The 19,513-nt window shown below is 40.4% G+C and overlaps 1 protein-coding gene across 1 annotated transcript in view; it reads left to right on the top strand.

The window, feature by feature from the left end:
• Nucleotides 1-386: 386 nt before the first annotated feature.
• Nucleotides 387-19,513, top strand: part of ZFYVE26 (zinc finger FYVE-type containing 26) — a 48,911-nt gene continuing 29,784 nt past the window's right edge. Inside the window, 17 exon segments of the mRNA XM_066552177.1 lie at nt 387-718; nt 2,167-2,245; nt 2,914-3,003; nt 4,883-5,435; nt 6,679-6,809; nt 7,622-7,786; nt 8,898-8,986; nt 9,262-9,422; nt 12,688-12,870; nt 13,473-14,126; nt 14,800-14,889; nt 15,566-15,634; nt 16,268-16,419; nt 17,747-17,945; nt 18,271-18,534; nt 18,717-18,836; nt 19,106-19,270. Of these exon segments, the coding sequence (XP_066408274.1) occupies nt 387-718; nt 2,167-2,245; nt 2,914-3,003; nt 4,883-5,435; nt 6,679-6,809; nt 7,622-7,786; nt 8,898-8,986; nt 9,262-9,422; nt 12,688-12,870; nt 13,473-14,126; nt 14,800-14,889; nt 15,566-15,634; nt 16,268-16,419; nt 17,747-17,945; nt 18,271-18,534; nt 18,717-18,836; nt 19,106-19,270 (3,496 nt within the window).

Raw genomic sequence — 19,513 nt, 5'->3', positions numbered from 1 at the left:
TACTCCCACACACACGTGTACATGCGTCTCTGCGGCTGTGTGTGGGTGTATTTACGAGTACACCCGCACCCACAGCAGGCCGCATTAACCCTGAGCCTAAGCTGCCTCCCGCCCCCTCACGGACCCCCCCGTCCGCAAGGGGGACGGAGCTTCCGGCGAGAGCAAATCAGAGCCTCGCGAGGCACCAACAAGGGGCGGAGCCAGCGCTTGGGGGCGAGAAAGGGGCGTGGTTAGTGGGGCGGGGCTTGCGCTGCCCGGGCTCTCCCGGCGGCGTCAGGCGCCCCAAACAAACATGGCGGTTTACATTCCGCCCCGGCTCGGCCAATGGGCGGGTGCCTTGCCCGCGTGCCCGGCCGGCGGCGCGGTCAGCTGAGGCGGCGCCCAAGATGGCGGCGAAGTGGGGCGGCGGTACCGGGGCGGTGCCGTAGAGTCAGGCGCCGCCGGGGCCGCGCTGTGCCCCGCCAGGGAGCGCGGCATCGCCCTCGTGTGTGTCAGCCCGGCCCGGGTCATCCCGTCGTCCCGGGAAGATGCATTCTTTTGGGAACGAAGAGGCGGATTCTCTGGAGCGTCTTTTCGGGTTTTTCTGTGAGTGCGTACGGCGCGGGCACTGGGAGCTTGCCCAGGCCTGCGTGCCCCAACTGAGCCGGTGGCAAGGGGACGGTCCCGCGAAGGTGGAGGCGATTCTTCAGGCTCTGGTAGCTTGTCCCGTCGCGGTAAGGTAAGTAAGGTACTGCTCTGGTTCCGTGGACTTGATTGTGAAATGGGGAGGAGCAATTGGCTTAGTGTTGGCTGTGGGAGACAGGTAGAATCAGGGAAGTAGCACTTCAGTGCCGAGGTGTCTTGTGATGCTCTTGTCTGAACTTTGATGTCTTATCACTGACCAAGAACTTAGCAGGCTGCTCATCCCACCGGGATAACGAGTTGTGTTCATGTACGTAGCTGATACAGTGATTGATACAAGCTTAAAACTACTTGGAAGCGTTTCAGGACTGATCTTGTTAGATTTTACCGGGAGAAAGGGACCATCTCTTGAAATTACGTTTCTTTGACGCTGAGCTTCGGTTAGTTTAGAAATGGAACCACCAAGATCAGTGGTGAAGTTATTTAAAATGTTATCTTGTTTCCAACTCATGAAAAATCTCCTAATTACTAAAACTGCAATTCCCAGAAGTTCAAATTATGCTGTTGATTTCTGGTTTCTCTCACACTGTATTTTGGGATGGCATCCGCTTTACTCAATCCCAGTTACTTTTTATCTCTTACTTTTTATTTTTTCAGTTAGGTGTATATGAAGGGTGACTTTTTAGCGATTCAGGGAACATTGGTATTCCCCTCTCTAATCAGATGATCATATTTCTTCACATTAAAGTTTGTATAACGTTTCTATAAGGGTTCTAAGAGACAATTTACACTGACAGCAGCTGAAGGAGTCTGGAGGAAGGTGTGCTCGTGGTTAGATGAATATTGCCAACAGCCACTGAGACATAAGAATTTTCAATCTTTTGATCTTTAATAGCTGGGCTATCACATTTAAAGGCTTTAGTTAGTAGTGCTGAGATTTTTAAAGGACAGGAAACAATATTGTGCTTTCTCCTTTTCCTGGTCCCTTTGACAGTACTGAGTATGTTCCCAACTGTGTAGGCTTTGGAATATTGAAGTACTGGAGGATGTGAAATGCTGATGGAAATTAGAAGGACTCTTTGTTTAATTAGTTTTAATTACTTCATTTTTAATTTGGATATAGAGCTGCATTTGGGTGCTGTAACTTAAAATTTCGCTTCATTTTTTTGGTAGAAATAGACAGAACAGGAAATAGCAGTGTTTGGCAAGTGGTCACATTTCAACGAAATCTGCTGAAATGCTCAAAGAGAGCTGTACAGACTGAACTTTGGACCAGAACTAGATTTCTTTGTTTTGAGGAACTATGCCAGTAGTATTTGGTGTATCTAAAAGCAGTTTTTTGCACAGCAGAAGTCACTGAGTTGATGTGCAAGAACACTAACATTCTGGTTTTTCTGCATTTTTTCCTTTTTCTTTGGCTAGTTACTTGTCTTTATCTCACTCAAAGAAATACAAAATCAAAATTATCTCTGACGTTATTTTCCTGGATCATGGATATGGAGACAACCTTGTATAATCCCCTGTATATGCCCCTTGCTTTTGTAGATGTGGACAGAATTCTAGCCCATCAAGAACTGCATGGCTTTGGCTTCTTGTGCTGGAAAAATGGCTTGCCATGAATCAGGTACAGAAACATCTTCATGATTCCAAATGCACCTTATAGCTCTGACTTCCAAGTCCAGAATGTCTCCCTAGTTGTAGGCTTTCCCACGTTTCATGGAATTAAGTTCTCAAGGTATCTGGAGACATGCACTGCTTTTGCATTTAACAAATTTATCAAGAAAGAACTGTAATATTCACACTGAAGAAAAACTAGCAGTTTTTTTAAAAGATCTTCAAAGTTAACATTTTAGCTTTTCACATTCATATAAATGAAAATCAGGAGTGCATCAACTTCTGCATTTGTGCAGCACCTCTCTTACAGTAAAGATTAAATAGCTCAGGCATCAGACAATTCTTTATAAGCTTTAGATGGTGAGGGATGTGCATACTTTTTTTAAAAAGTAATTTGTTCTTGGCACTACTTGGACTTGCATTTTTTCTTTCCATTCTGAGGATATGATGGTTTTGTGATTCTTGATGAGGTCTGTTCCCAAATGTGTGGATAAATAAAATCAGCTGGTGTGAGAGCAGAACCTGACTGGAATAGCCTTTAATTGAAGACTAGATTACTTCAGAGAGATATTTCAGTCTGCCTCAAAGTGTTAATTAAATAGTTATGATTATGTTTATATGCTAATGTAAATAGGAGTTTTATTGACTAATATAGTTCCCATTCTTATATGGTTTCAGAAAACTGTCCCAGTTGCTCTTCGGAAAGAAACTGAATTTTTGTTGTTCTTGGAAGAGCTACAGAAAGATGTCTCTGAGGAAGTCCTAAAGGTGAGCTGATTCTATGTCCTATTTCTTCTTGTTCTGCAGTATGCCCAGCTTCATCAGATCGAAGTTAATGTTTCCTGCTAACTGCCTGAGATGTTAATGTGTTATTAATCTTCTAGGCAACTGAGAGAGAGTGTAATTCAGATTCCTTTGTGAAGTTAATCTGTGCCTGCAAGTGATTTCTCTGGCTAGAGTGGAGGCTGCAGGCAGGCAAGGAACAGGTTTTTCTACGTGCCTTTTTTAACACACATCAGTCCTGACTGTAGCTGCTTCACACAGCCTTCAGTCCATAGGCACCTGTAATAATCATAAACCTACAACCCACTGAGAGCCAAAATAAACTGTAGTCAGTAAGCACATTTTAAATGTATGTGTATTTTTTTTTCTTTCTTCGGTGATCTTAATTTTCATCTCTTATGCACCCTTTTTCCCCCTTCTGGAAGTTTTTGGATGCTCTGCTAGTACTGCTGACGTTGCCTAGGGATTGGTATGACATGTGTTCTGAGGTCCAGGATCCACTTTCTATTATTAATTAAAATATGCAGGCTGATTTATTTGAGAAGTATGTGGAAATGTGCAAAGATGGATTTATATCAAAAGCAAGTATAGAGCAGAATATCAGCAAAGTTGCTATCTGTAGAACTGTCCTAATTCAATGTTAGTTACAACAGATTTGGATCTGATGTGGGGTGTGAAATGTCATAAGATGTTGCTTCTAGTTTTACAGATTGTAACTCCTTTAGGATACTCTTTTTTGGTTTGTCTATATTTTAAGGGGAAAATGAACTTACTATATTCAGGGGCTATTTCAGCTTAGGAAAAGTTGTTCAGTATTTCACTAAAGATACAGAATTAGCAATTACAGCAATTACAAGCAAAGTATACTTGAATGTTGATTAAAATAAATCTGCTTGAAGTCTGTTAATGAATAATGAAGTCTGTGGGTGTTGCCATCTCACCTCTGAGGTCATGAATGATTCCACCATTGTCCACACTATCCACCAGTGTTGCATAGAAACATGAGATTCAACAATCTCATATCTTTGTCACGATTTCTGTCAGAGGCATGTTGGTAGGTAGAGTTACATTTTGATCCAGCAAATAATATTTAAAAAAAGGTATTGTGGTCTTGTTTTCTGTTCTCATTCTTTGTGCACTCCATCCACCTCTCCCCTATGTAATCTCTGAGGTGTCTCTTTGAGGTAAGGGCAGCACTCACATAATTCTAGGAGTGCCAAAAGTACTGCTTGAGTGCTATTCAACTGGCTTGTCCCTCACCTTCCCAACTCTTATTGGATGGGTTAATTGGGTTTTTTTTGTTTGTTTATTTTCCCCTTCCCAGTTCTGAAATTGTAGGTTTGCTTCTGATAGGTAGAAAAATTATTGTTGCTTAAGAAAAGTCTATGAGATTGCTTCTGAATCTTTTGGCCAGTTTTAATCAGATTTTAAAAATTGATGAGGATGATATAGTTGGTAGATAGATGCTACAAATCTGGAAAAGTAGGAGAAAAAAACCCCACACATCGTTATGCTCCTAAAGAACTATCAAGATACAGTTACATTAGGATATTGCTTAGAGGTAGAGTATGGCAGTGCTTCAGCCATCCCATAGGGACTGCTGTGGTTCCTTGCTTGTATGTGGTCTTTATAGTGTACTTGTGTTTTACAGGATTCTTTGTATTTTGTTACATATTGAGGCATATCCACTCTTCTAGGAAATATATTGGACAAAGTGGACCATTATTAATGGATTTCTGTAGTAGTATGGTGTTTCCGAATTGATTTATCTGCTTGCTTTCAAGTTTCTTCTATTTTTTTAAATAATTAATTTAATACATTAATGTAGTCTAAAAGGCTTACTCTTTTATTATTTTCCTACCAGGAACTGTTTGAAGCATTTGAGTGCACACAGAACAAGCCCATCACAGAGAGCAAAAGAAGAGATGACTGTTCTCACAAATTCAGTTTGGATGTTGTTTCAGCTCTTCGGAAGCTTTTGCTGCAGGCTCCCCAGAGGGCAAAAGCCCTGCTGGAATTCTTCCAGGGGGAGCAAAGCACACAGTGCTCCTCACTCCAGCAGTATCACTCTCTGAAAAACATCTTTGTCGAGTTCCTTTATGACTCCTTGAAATCTCTGCAGAGGCTTCAGAGCAGCTCTGGGCTTTCAGCTGAGCTAAATCAAAGAGAGCTAGTAGATACAATTTATGCTGCTCTCAGTATAGTGACTTTTGAGGTGGAGCATCAAGCAGATGAAATAAAGCACTTACTCAGGGAGCTCTTGGATGTATGCTGGGCTGAGGGGAGCCCACTGAGGGAAGAGAAGCTACTAAACTGTATGTTGAGGAAACAGAGCCATGGCCTGCTAAACCTCTATAGCAATGTTGTCACAGAAAGAACAAGAGAAAAGTTTTTGTTGTCAAAATCAATACAAAAAGGTTTGTTTCACTTTTTGCTTTGTACTAATCTCCTGTTTACCAAAACTGTTAAGGCATTAAACAGACAAGTAGTCAAGACTGGTTCTCTTCCCTACATTTCTGCAGTCTATGCTATGTTTTGTGATCACTTCCTTTACCACGCCTTATTGTGTTCTATTTTTATCTGCTCAGCATTTCTCTTGATGAAAATCTTGCTTGTAACTTGAAGTTTGATACTCCATATATATACAGTTTTTATTTGTTCACCTCCAGCTCAGGGTCGTCTGTGTTGGAGTATGTTCCATTTCTGGCCAGTAGCAGTTCAGTCACTTCAGTAATCCCAAAATGTTCAAACCCCTTAATATTGAAAAAGAAAACTTATGAAACTGGAAGGAGCTGTGGAGAAGGGTGATACCCCAGCAGGAGGGAAGATGCACTTTGATACCTGCTCACTTGCCAGAGCCCAGCTGTTGGTTTTGTACCAACCATGGCTTCTGTCTAGCTGCCTGTGACTGGTGCATTTAGTTGTAACTCGATCATCCTGATGGGTCCCTTCCAGCTCAGCATATTCTGTGATTCTTTGAGGATCTCAGCCGAAGCTGAATGGCAAGTGATGCCCATGGCCTTGTGAGTGAAGTAGCAAGGAGGGAAAAGCTAGAATGCCTACCTTTTTTGCTCCCCTCTGTTCACTGTGGTGTAAGCCAGTGGGGTTTGTATCCTCACTTCTCCTTTCACTTGTAGATGGCTGAACAGAAGCTCAGGCTGGTGTGGCAGATTCTAGAAATTCTGATAATAACTACAGTTAGTGCTTCCTCCTGGGGAAAGAGAAATGGAGATCCACATATCTTCACTCTCATTGGGAGTAGTTTGGGTCTCACTTTGCACAGATCTGAGAAGTTCCAGTGCTGGACAAGTCTTTGCTAAAGCCCTGCAGAGTAGAGCAGTGTCTCGAGCACAAGTGAGAATTCATGCAACTCAGAGATAAGGGTGTGCTTGCCTAAAGAAAGTCAGTGTGACTTGAGCTGGTGCAAACAACCTGTGTGCTGACCAGGCTTTTGCTATGTTAATGATTGTCAATACAGTTTTTCTGGTTTTCTGTCTGACCTCTGTCAAATTTCTTTGCTTGGTCTTCTTGTTACCCAGTAGTAACATGTAACAGCTGGTTAGTAAATGAGGAAATACTGAGTGTTTCTCAGTTTAAAATAACAGCAATTATGCTTCTCTCAGAGGTAACTGGAAGGTAATCTTGTTGTGATGTTTTTAGGTTCATCTGAGCAGCTGGATACTGAGCGAACTGTGATGAGGTTGTTCTCAGATCCCAAAGAAGCTCCTTCTTGGAAGACAGCCTATTTCTACTGCTTGAGCAGCAGCAAGCACTTTCTGGAACAGATTCTGGTACAGCCGTAAAATCATTAACAGGGAAACCCAATGGAGGCTAAAGTCAGTCCCGGTGTTGAACATATCTCAGTGGTGCACAGAAGCATTTTGTATTCAAATAGTGTTTGCCGGGGGTGATGACTAATAGGAGCAAGGAGGTAATGGTGATAAGTCCCCTACTTCCAGCAGTGCAATAAAACTGCTGGTGAGATTTTTGGAAAAGCTTATCTGCATGCAGATTGAAGATTAAATCTTCAAGGTTTAAGTCTCATTTTCTGCTTGTAGTTTTGTTGGATGCAAGATTTACCTCATGACCTTGAACTTGTTGCTTTCTAATGCTGGTAGACTTGGGGCATTGAGAATAGTTTGCATGGTAAAATTTGTGGTGAAAACAGTCTGCTATGAATTAATTATTTTTATGTAGGTACATGGATAGGAGAAATAGAATACAGGCAGGTGGTCACTGTTAAAAAGTGTGAGGTTTTAAGGTTGAGCATGTTTCAACTTTTGCATAATGTGCTTGTAGAAGTCTTTTGCATTATGTCTTTGGCAGAAATGTAATAAATAGAAGGAATGCCAAGATAGTATAGAGTGGGATGTGAATTGGTTCTGCAGTAAGCATTTGAAAAACGGTGTTTTTTTCCTCATGACATCTTTACTAATGAGTATCCTGATGGCCTGGACAGTATAAGTTTAGGGAAGTTCCAGGTGCAGAATTTCACTATTTTAGTGAAGCTGATATTGAAATGGCTACTTCCTTACATAGTCTGCCAGGCATTATGGGTCTCCACATTTTGAAAAAATTAGTACTTCTTTCTTTTATTTTCTAGGTGACTGCATTAGCTTTACTAAAAAGAGAAGACTACTCGGGCCTGAAGAGCTTGTTGAGGAGAGAATTCAACCCTCTTAGCCGCCTCCTGGTGTTGTTAGGATGGACTCATTGTCAAAGCTTGGAATCAGCAAAAGCATTGCTATGGACTTTACACAAAACTCAGGTAAATTAGCAGAAAGCAAGTGGTAGTCTCCCAGTCTGAGTCCAAATAATGCAATTTGTTTGCAAAAACAAGTAAAACGGGGGAATTTTCAGTGAGAATGTCAGTCTTCCTCAAGATGGAATTGAAAAGGCTAAGATATTACAGTTGTATGCAGGTAACATTATGTAGGGACACTTGCCTTTCTTCTGATTTCTTGGCTGTGAAGACAGCATGACTGCAAAGGAGACTCTGAAAGTTTCTCTTGCATAAACTCATAAATAGCCTCTGCTGTTAACATGAGCAGCATAAAGAGAAAAGACAGCAGTGTTTATTGATTAGTTTTTAAAAGAGCTGGGGCATCTTTCTTTCATATAATTTCCTTCAGTGAGTCATCCCTGGGTAGTGACTAGTTCAGGCCTGAGTTTAGCAACAGGGTGGCTTGGAAATTCCCCATACTCATTCTCAAAGCAAAATGATAAATGACAAGCGCTGTGAGTGAAAGATCCACCTTGTTTGGGGGCAGTCTTCATCTGTGCAAAAGAAATGGGGCTCTGAAAGTATAGTTGCACTTCAGATGATGCCTGCTGGCTGGCTTAGCTGTCAGAAATGGGGAGATGAGGAGCCTTGTACTGCTGGGTCACAGTGCAGACCTAAGCTGGTGTTACCTTAAGGGAGTTACTTTCTTGGTAATACACCAAAAGTCTATCCCGTAGCTTCTGCAAAGTTAAACTCTTAGGTCTGATTTTAGCAGGCAGTCATCTGTAGTAGAAAAGCAAGTGGGAAAGGAGAATAACCATCTGCTACCCAGTATGGCATCTTTCAAGTACATGATTAGTTCTAGAGATTACCTTTAGACTGTTACTAAGAAGCATTAATTTGCATTTTATAAGCTTTTCTTGAACAGGGATGTAGCCACCTTTCTGTGATCCGTAGATGTTTCAAGGGGAGGCTGACTGACTTTTATGTTCTGTCAGAATAGCCCTCCTTTGCTGGCTTTAATAAATCTGAGAGTTTTCTGTATTTGAAATTTATTACTAGGAAAAGTCTTGTGAGCAAACGTGTGACACGTGATTCTGCTATCTGGCTGGGGGATTTGTTGTAATGAGATTCTTTTTTTTGTCTTTCTGTTTAGGATCTGTGCAATGATTCAGTATTGAAAGATTTTTGTGATGGGCTGTGGACTCATGTGGAAGTTCTTGAATGGTGCATGCAGCAAAACAGGTAAAATGATCAGAAGGACTTCTTCCAAACTGTGCTGCCAAATCTACCTGTTAAGTCAGCTTACACATGCAAATAGAGAAGGCATTATTTTCTTGGCTAATCATGTAATAGTGACTGTATATACAGGCTCCTGAAATATCTCATGGGTTGCAGTTATACTCTTTGTTTCTCTTTTTAATTTTAGTAGTTTGGTTCAATCAGAATTAGAGTGGGAGTTACATCTTTAAACATGGCTGAGACTTAAATCTGTGTTACCTCTTTGTTCTCTCTTGTAGTATTACTGTCCCAAGGAAGGTTCTGTTGCAACACTTGCACAATCTGGATTGCCACACTGCGGTGTATTCTCTGCATCATCTCACCAATCTTCTGGCACTGAATGAAGATGATGTTATTGAGCTTCTTCAAAAAGTTCCTGCCAGAGACCAGCAGATGCAGGGTAAATGTGTAGGGTTGTGAGAACACAGAAAACTTACAATCTCTTGAGCATGTATGTTCAAGACTTCTGCCAGGATTTGTTCTCTTGACCTGCTTCTGTAATTGTGGAAGATACCAGTTACTAGCTGTTTTGTGGAAGAACTCTAGAGAGCATGTGGAAACTATTTTAGAAACCTTTTGGGGAGTAAATTATCTTTCAAGAAGGAGTTGTGAGATCTCTTTGATCTCACAAGGACAGATGTCTGAAAGAGCTTTTTCAAGATGGTAACAAGACTTTGCACATGCTCGTGATACATGCTGCTCATTGTAACTTCTGTGCTATGTAACACCTTTAGTTTGAAAAAGAGGTGTATAGTTTGTATTTCATTGCTCTTTAATTGAAAATCAAAGAGCAAAACCAGATGAAATTGACAATACCTTGTACTATAACATCTTAATTTTTGAAAGAGATAAAAAGTGGGTTTTTAAAATTCTGATATTAACTGTTACCAAATTTAAATTTAGTATTTAAATCAGTGAGACTTAGCTACAGCCTGTGTTTACATTGCTCCTGCCTCGCTTCTCTCATGTTCCAGTTGGGTGCCTAAAATACCTGCAACAGTTAAACACATCAGATCACATACAAGTGACTGTCTTTGGTCACACCTTTGATTGCATCCTGTGTCCAGGTTCAGCTGCTGCAATTTTAAAGCTGTTTTCTGATGGGTCCTCTTAATAATGATTATTAAGCTCCATTTTCCTGCGTGCACTAGAACCTAAGAAGCTGCAGTATTTGTTGCTAATATTTCTTTTATGTTTGTGGATTTGGACATGTGCAATTGCAACCTAAATTGCATGGAGAGCTCTCAGTGATGGATCTTGCACAGATTTTTCCAGATTGCCTAGTGGGAAGCAGGTTTTCCTCTTTCCATATCATGTTGTTGTGATGTTGATTTCTATTCCTACTTCTACAGGTTTTGGTGTTAAAATTATCATGATACTTGTCTTGAATAATCTTAAAAGATGTAGGAATTGAGACTCTGTATAGATCCTTATTTTCAATGTCCTGCTTTCTGAAATTGTTTTGTTGTTGCTGGTACTGTGGGTTTTTTTAAACAGTTCTTACATTTGAATTATTTTCTGCTTAAATTCTGTCAAAGCCTTTCAAAAGCAGGAAGAGGCAGTCCCATCATATCTTCTGGGAGCTGCATGACTGTAGCAAAAGAACTCTAGCTGCAGTTTCTCTTCTTTTTTTCATGTCGCAATAATTTATAGAAATAATTAATGGAAGACAAGTCCTCCTTCTTTTTTCAATCCAGCAATTATTGCAGAATTCAGATCATTCTATAAAAACACAGCTTAATAAAATCTCCTTTAAAATAATCTATTTTGAGCCTTAAAGGGAAGAGAGGAGTCATAAACTTTAGTTTTGTTAGATATAATGATGTTAACAGGCCTTTTCCTCCCATCACCCCACATGCTTCCCCTTCTCCCCCTTCTTTTTAGTACATATCTGTCAGCTGCAGTAGTGAAACCAGGGTAGTGGCAAACAGTTGAGTTCAGGCTGTGCAAAACACTGGTTTTGATCAGTCATGGTGAACAGCAATTTCCTCATGAGTTACAGTATTCAAAAAGAAGGTGTTAGTATTTCTGGCATAGGAAAACCAGTGCTATTAGTTAAAGGATTTTTCTTCAGTATTGGTTTAAGGAAAGTCTAAGTAAAGGAAGGGGATTGATTTAGGTACAAACACTGACACAGACTCAACTCACTGCATCCAAGGTTTTCCACATGTGAGGCAAAAGTGTATTAAACTTACTTTTGATTACCAGTATCTGTTATAGTATCTCCAGCTAACTATTTCTCTTTTCCAGAGTACTGTATTTATCAAATCTCTAGCTTTACCTGCCTGAAGTCCTCTTAACTCAGTGGTATTGAGAGGTATTTGGGTATTTACATATTAGTGTAGAGCTTCTGGGCAACAGTAGAATTTCAATGGCCATGTGGGTTCTTCAGAGGATTCAGATGTGGATGTCTCCTCAGTTCTGCCTGCTCTCTACATTTCATTTTCCATCACTGTTACTGCTTAGAATGGCAGTGATAGGGAATAACTGTTTCCAGCTGTTTGTGCTCTCAGTCCTTTTGCTTTGGCTGTACCGTAGTTCAGAAAAGTTCAGACTAGTGCTTTTCTTTGCAATTGTGCTCAAACTTTGTGGAGGACAGTGCTGAAATAGTTTCTAGGTTAGGTAGTTCTGTTCAGTTACAGAATTTGGATGTGGACATTGTCAGTACATCATGCTTTGTACCTATGCTTTGTTTAAAAAAAGATAACTTGGCAAATGCTTTTCCTGCTTGACAGCAGGTAGAGGGACAATTCATTACTTGTATGAGCATACAGGACAGTGGATTCCAAGCACTAATTTAACACTGTGTGGTTGTCAGGGCTTTCTTTTCTTTCTTTGTTGTGGGGTTCTTTTAACCTTTTTACAGTAGATGAATAATTCATCTAAACTCAGCACAACAGAATATATGACACTATATTGTGTTCCTGGGTGAAGGGGATGATGATGTGATTTTTACAATTTGGAGCTGTCCTGTTCTCTTGTACTCGGAAGGGATCATGTCTTGGCACATGATACCTTTCCTCAAAAAAACCCAAAGGGGAAGAGAAGTGTGTGCAGTACTGCTCTAGTTTGCATTTATCATAAATGTATGAAGGAAACTGTGGAATTGACTTCTTCTTTAGTCAGTTGCAGATTGTGTTTGATCTATTGTGTCAGCCACTGTGAATCAACCATGATATCTATTTATTAGTACAAACCTGAAGAAGTGGTGGTACTCTATTCTTACTACAGTCATAGACTGTCTACATTGTTTCCCTACTCATCTACTGTGTACTATAACACAGAATTCTATGATGCTGAAATGAAGCAGGATTTGCCCCTCTGTTATAAATGCAGCAGTACAGCTTAACCACACACTGCTAATGAGAGTCATTGTGAGGGATTTTGGTCATTCTATGCTGTAGTCAGGTCCTGCTACACAAGTTCACAGAAAATTTCATTTTTAGAAGGGGATCCAGACCTGACTTTTCTGTGCCCATCTGTTGTGGGTTGTGTTGTTTGGGCTTTTTTTCCAAAAGTAACGGTGAGATAGATCAAAGCTGAGACAAAAACAGCACTGGGGAAGAAAGACTGGATAACTATCACTGTGCAGGAACTGCAGGAGAAAATTAACTTGTTTTCTTGTTTACCTCCTACCCCATCACCACCCTGATTTTGCTCCACAGCAGCCATGCTCCCTAACACCCTGAGTCAGCAGCGTAACCTGGCCCTCTTCAGAGCGTTCTGTGCCATGAAGTACGCAATCTATGCTCTCTGTGTGAATTCACACAGGCATGCCAGGTGCAAGGATTGTGTACACAGCCTTCTTGGTGATGTCCCTGAGGATGCAACTTCTGGAGAACCAGCAGGTGATTGGCCTCCTTTCTCAGGTTCAGTAGTGTGTGTTTCTCCATGCAATTGCTGGGCTCTGAATTATCACTTAGTATGGGGATAATGTTGTACCTTGTGTACATATGGTATTTTATTCAGTGGGCTATGGATGCTTTCCAAGCAAGTATAATGGTATTTCTTTGAGGTGTTGTTATCTTTAGTAATAATAGATATTAATAAGCTACCAGCCTTGTTTTAAAACATTTAAGGCAATTGTACAAAAAATATAGTGCTAAAAGGAAGTGATACTAGATATAGGATCTTAGTGACAGATAATTTTGTAAGAGCTTATGATTTCCCAGAGCTGAAACTGATTTAATGGCTAGAATTGGTGGAATCTGAATTAGCACATCATTGAACAGAGCTGTAATGGGCATTGCTCAGAGGGAGGAGGCACACACTACCTTTCTAAATGTAAAATGTTGGACATGTACAAACATTCCTCCAAAAACCAAACTTGGTTTTTGGAGGAATGACTGGGTCTGAGCCACTGTGATTTTCTTAAAAGGCACAAGTTGGAGCAAGGAATCCCTGAAAAATGTAGAATAAATGTTATTTATTTTTGTTTTTAATTGTACAGATTGCTCTTCAGTATTTCCTCAGCACATTGCAAAGTGTCAGCAGTTCTTAAGGAGTGTTCCCATTCCTCTGCGCCTGGAGGTTTTGGAGAATATTTTCTCCTTGCTTTTCATTTCCTATAATGACCTCTATACTGACACTCCTCTACCTGAGGACTATGCAGAGGATGAAGACCTTGACAAAAAGGGCGCTACTCTGAGTGTAGAAGGCAGTGACAGTCGGCGGTCTTCCACCATGCAAAGTCCAGAACACCTAACAGAGGCTGAAAAAAAATCAGAGAAGTCTCTGCTGGCTGCACAAACACTTCACACAGATACCCGAGATCTTTGTGACTCTGTGTTAGATGGCAAAAGCTGTGAAACCTCTAAGCCAAGCTGCCTGGATCTGAAACACTTCACCAGTGGTGTTACTGGATTTTTAGTGGATGATGTGGCCATGGAGGCATTCCTCACATTGCTTCTCAACCACTTGGAAGAAATCCAGAGTTCTCTCCCGTGGGACTCCAGTAATGTGCTTCGTGAAGAGCTGGAGCTTGTTGAGTGCTTGAATCTTTCTGCAAGCAGAGATGCCTTTGGAAGTCGCGTGTTACAGTTTTCCAAATACCTTTCTGAAGCTCACTGGCGATACAAGGTGGTGATGAGTAACAGAAATGCAGGTAGGCTTTGTATTTGGCACTTTCTGATATGTTACAGCTGTCCAGACAGTGATCTCAAGGCTAAATTCTGTGAGCATCTCACTGAGGGAGCACATTTTGGCAGATACTGAGAGAGTGACCTACCTGGAGACACCTGGTGCTTGCATCATTTTCCAACAGAAGTGATCTCTATTCTAATCAGAAAGTTTGGGTCATTTTCTCATTTCCCTCCCCTTTGTGATGCACTGCTTCTGTTTGCCTTTGTCCCAGCCCTTTGTCACAAATCACACTGCAATGATATGAAGGGACATGGTGGTGTTGGATCCAGTGCAAGCCAAATAGTCTCAGCTTGTTCATGTGTTGATTTAGCCTAGTCTGGAAACATGTTAGGAAAATGTGTCAGAGGAGATTGTGTTATTCTGGATGATTGTTGAAGTAGCTTGAACAACACATTCAGGAACCTGTTTCTCACCCTTCTCCATAGCCCATAACTTGCTAGCCTTGCTGCATGAGGTTCTGTCTTGTATCATGTGTAGCTTATTGTGTATCTCAGACTATGTAAGCTCCATGTCCCAAGAAAGACTTTGCAGTTCTGGACCTTAAATATAGCAAGTTTCCAAACTTTTGTTCAACTGTTTGTCAAGTCTCCCTCTATAAAGCTACTTGATAATGTTTTTGTTTAAATATTTCGCAGAACATCAGCTTGCAGCCTCCAGGAGATATTGCTCTTTAATCAGGTGCTCCAGCTTGAAGAAACGAAGTAGATATCGGAGGTACAAGACAGGTGGGTTGAAAAAGTGTCTTGGAGAAGGCACTTCTGAAATGTGCATAATTTTCCTGTGCTCATGGCTGAATGCAATTACATTTCATGGTCTAGGAGTAGAGAACTAGATTTATTTCCTTTAGTTTTCTTAGTGGTTTGAAGTGTCAGTCCAGTTCCACTTGGATTGTTTTCTAAAGCTCATCTGCACAAATAACTTCCTTCCAAGAAGAATAAATTCTTTCAATCAAGTCTGATTTGGGGCAGGGGAGAGCTTCAACTACAGTACTGATTTTTCCCTTTCTCCCCTATTTCCAATGACTGTTCAGTATATTTTCATTCCTGTCGTGGTATTATCTAGGATGTGAATTAACAGGAGTCTGTGGCATACATTGGCAGCTTTAGGAGAAAGCTGTGTTCCTCACCTTTTTTCTACTGAGCCTTTGAAAGGCATGTCTGGTTTTGGAGTGGCATGTTCCAAAATAACAAGCTTTGAAGTATCTGACATGAGGCCACCCAGCATAGTCTCTAAGCCTAGCATTTTCTTCAAATCAGCAGTTTTTGCCTTTATCATAGATGTCAGTGGTGGCTCATTTACTAGATACTCTTGAAGATCTCTTGAGGTTGCTTAATCTGTTATTTGCAGTAAGTTTTAATAAAAGTGCATTTAATGTGCTGATTTTGATTTTTTCCATTTTAGATGGGAAAGAGGGAGCATCCAGTCCATCATTAGAAAGCACAAGTAGCGAGCTAAGCACCAGTACCTCAGGTAATAAGCCACAAAAGTAGTATTTCTTTGTCTTTTCAATGTGCATGATGAAGAATTTGCTTGAGTTGTTAATGTGAATTACTGCTGTGTGCAGGACAGAATTATATCTTTTCACTTCTCAGAGCTCCCGTTTTTGGATCACTCTTTTGTAGTCAAAATAACATGTATCTTCTTATGGAATAAGAGAATTAGATTTTTCTTGGTATCTTTGGCTTGCAGGAAACAGTATGCAAGCAATGTAGTGGTCTGCAAACCATCAAAAAAGCTAATGAACTGATAGTCGTGTAAGCTAAGACATGCTTAGGCATGCTGGAATGATCTAATAGGTCAGATGCTTTAGACTTCTCCCTTTGTCCATACTGAACCAGTGCCTAGCACTGTGTGCACATTATGTAGCTCCTGAAAAGTGTTACACAGGGATGAGATCCAAACTGCAAATTCTGACCAAATAGTGAAATATTATGAGAATTTCTAACAGGATGTTTATGTTGACTTCTTTACCCTAAAACTTGCTTGCAACTCTGCTCCTATATTTTTTGTGTTAAATATGTGAAATGCTGTTATCTGCTAGGTGGCTGTTACTTGGTGAAATGTGTTTTCCCTAATAGTATACTGATGAATTCTGTCTTGCAGAGGGAAGTACCAGTAGTGTCTCTGGCTTGAGTGATTTGGAAAGCAGAGCAAGACCACGTCAGCAGAATTCCCTCATTCCTATGATGCTTTCCCCACCAGAATCACTGTTGGTTTCTTGTGTTTTGAGAGGGAACTTTGTGGAAGCCCACCAGGTAAATAAGATGCATGTATTTCAATTTTTGAATGAAATTCCCGCTTCTCCTGCATTTAGCAAACATAGGGCTTCCAAGTGAAAGAATCACTTCAGAAGCAGAAGCAAGTAGAAGGAACAAAGATATTCCAAACCAACATCCCATGGATGCAGGGTTTTTTCTGCCTTGTTATGTGAAAATGTTTTCTCTACACCTGGGTTCTCAAAGCATGCAAATGTTTGATGAGAGCTAGTCAAGCATAGTGTTTCAACTGACTGAAGAATAGAGAGATCATGTAAAGTCTCATGAGGAAGCAGCTTTATTTGAACTGCTTTATTTAATCCGTTTTTCAAAACCATGGCACTCTTCCACTTGTAACCCTGGTAGAAACATGCAAAGGTGTTCCTTACCCAGAGTAGTGATTATTTTCATTTGAAGGAGGTATGTTTTGAGACTAAATTAGTATTGAGAACAGGCAGAAAGACTTGCAAATTGACAGTCCGCATATTTGTGATTCTTTGCTCCCTCACAGCTGTGCATACCTTTCTCTGTGTGGCTTTTGAGCTGATGCTCTGAAAAAATATCTTGAGGTGCATCAATGAGTGGATCTTCTGTCAAAATTGTGACCTGGCTGGGTTTTGAATAGCCACACTGGAGCAGTTCATGTCACTTAAACATTGCATTAACATCAGGTTACTACTTAGCCAATTAGTTCTGGTTGACTCCAGACATGCCACTTCATCTTCTCCCTACTTACAGGGCCAAAGGAGCATTTTGTTTTGCTTTGTTGCCTTGATTTTCAGTATCACCAGTGATAAAGCATTCAAGTTTGGTTTGTATTCTGTTGTTGGTTTCTTAGTAGGTTGGTTGATTTTTGGTTGTTGGTTTCATGCACAGCTCTGCTTAGCTACTTTGTGTTTAAATTTTGAGAAGGTATTCCTTGCTGAATAAGAATTTATTTGAAATGGTCTGCTTTGGAGGCAAACTTGATAGATATCTCTCATTACATAGTGTACTGAAATTGTCGAGAGTCGTTCTGAAAGGTGCAGGTTATGAAAATTAATTCAGCCCTAATCCTGCAACAAATAATAGGTAAGCTTTATAATAATAATTGAAAAACATCTCTGAGGGTCTTTTTTTTCAGGCACTTAAAACTCTTTAGGAGAAAACCACACCATTTCAGCCTGTTGTGTCTGTGGAGATGTTTTTCAGTTAAAGTATTTGTTTTATTCCTTTGTCTCCTCTAAAGCCCCCCCCATCCCCCAAGCTCCTTGACCTTTGAAAACTTCATTTGATTACATCTATTGTTGTACATCTATTTAATTACATCTATTGTTACTTTTGAAAGGTGGCTTTGATGTTTAATCTGGAGACTTCCCCTTGCTATGGTGAGTTGGTTTTCATGGAGCGTTACCAAGAGGCAGTACGAGAAATGGCGAGAGTGGAGCACAATATTGAGAATCAAGCATCAGATGGCACTGGAGGCATCAGGAAATCTGGCAGTGGCCGTTCAACACTGCAAGCTATTGGGAATGCAGCAGCAGCTGGTAAGGACTGGGCTTTTTGAGTTCCCACAAAGGGTTGGGGAGAAGTAAAAAGTCCGAGAAAGCAACTCGAATAATATCAAAATGAGTGTAGTGTTTGTTCAGAAGTGTAAGTGGTGGTTCTTTGAGTTAGAAAGAGACTATAAATGTTGAAAATTTGCTGTTGACGCCCAATTAGCTGCATCCATTCTACAGTAATTAATTGGTCCATGAAGCAGGCCACATATGGAATTATTTTCTATAAGGATTAAAAAATAGTTACCCATTACAGGATCTGATCTAGTTATGCTGTTAACCAGTGTTTGTGTGTTTTTGATGACACCTGTAGGTATGGTATTTTATTCCATCTCGGATGTTACTGATAAATTGCTTGCAACCTCTGGAAGTCTTGCTCCTACTCTTCAAGAAAATTTCTGGATCAGAAACATCCAGCTGGAGCATACTGATCCTCTGCGAGAAGTCCTTGAGGACCTCAGTCCTTCAGCAATGGCAGCATTTGACCTAGCTTGTACTCAGTGCCATCTCTGGAAGACATGCAAACAGCTTCTGGAGACAGCAGAAAGGAGACTCTACAACAGCCTTGAAACTCGGGGTAGGCTTTTGATTTTTATGTTTATCAGCATGGGCCTGGGAACAGAAAATGCCTCTCTGTGCTGTGTTGTTTGTGCTAACACCCAAGCCTTAATTAAATCTCATTTTGTACTTTCATGTTAGTGTCTCTTTTTTCCACTCCTAACTTTGATTTTGTCTCCCTTTGCACAATGACTGTTCCAGGCCACCGACCTGACTTTGTTCTACTGCACTCTGAAGGTGTCAAGGGTTTTCCAGCAGTTCTCCAGCAAATAAGTAAAATTCTCAACTCTTCCTGCACATCACAAGGTCAATCCAGACCAGGTAGTGTGCTTTGCTGATAAGGCTTTCTTTTGAAATGTGCTTAAATCAAATTCTTGTCTTCTGTTGCAGTGTAAATTTGAACTTTCCATGTTTTAGTTTAGTATTTATAACAGAAAAGGCAAGGGGGATGTGACGTGAGCTCCATTCTGAATAATCTGAAATGGTCTGGTTTTTTGTATTATCATACACTTCTGGTTTTGTGGGCCTTCTGTGCAAAAAAATACTTGTGTCTTTGTTACAGTTGTTGTTTTTTTTCTCCCTCTTTGTAGAGGTGTCCGATGAGAAAATAGGGAGTCATTTTCGATGCAGTATTGTAGACCTTCTGCAAGCTTGCTACCCGGCCTTGACTGAAGAAAGTATTACTAATGAAATTGTTCTATCACAAAACCTGGATCATATCCTAAAAGCACTGACATGTGTTGAACGTTCTGTGGGTGAGTTATTTTTGTGAACATAAAGACTGATTGATGTATGGATGTAAATTTTTGCTTTGGCCTTTCCAGGCAGCTATAAATCCAGTAGTAATGCTCTTTGACATATGCACAAATATATATTTTAAAAATCATAAATGCAAAGGGTAAAATTTAGCTGTAATTCTTATATTTGTTTTCACAGCTAAAATTCTGAATTTGTCAGAGTCATTATTTGTTCTATTTCTATGCAGTCCTAGCAAGGAA

Source organism: Molothrus aeneus, chromosome 6 (assembly GCF_037042795.1).
Source record: "Molothrus aeneus isolate 106 chromosome 6, BPBGC_Maene_1.0, whole genome shotgun sequence".
Taxonomy (NCBI): domain Eukaryota; kingdom Metazoa; phylum Chordata; class Aves; order Passeriformes; family Icteridae; genus Molothrus; species Molothrus aeneus.
Note: the sequence above shows the minus strand (reverse complement) of the source record. Positions and strands in the feature narration are given on the sequence as shown.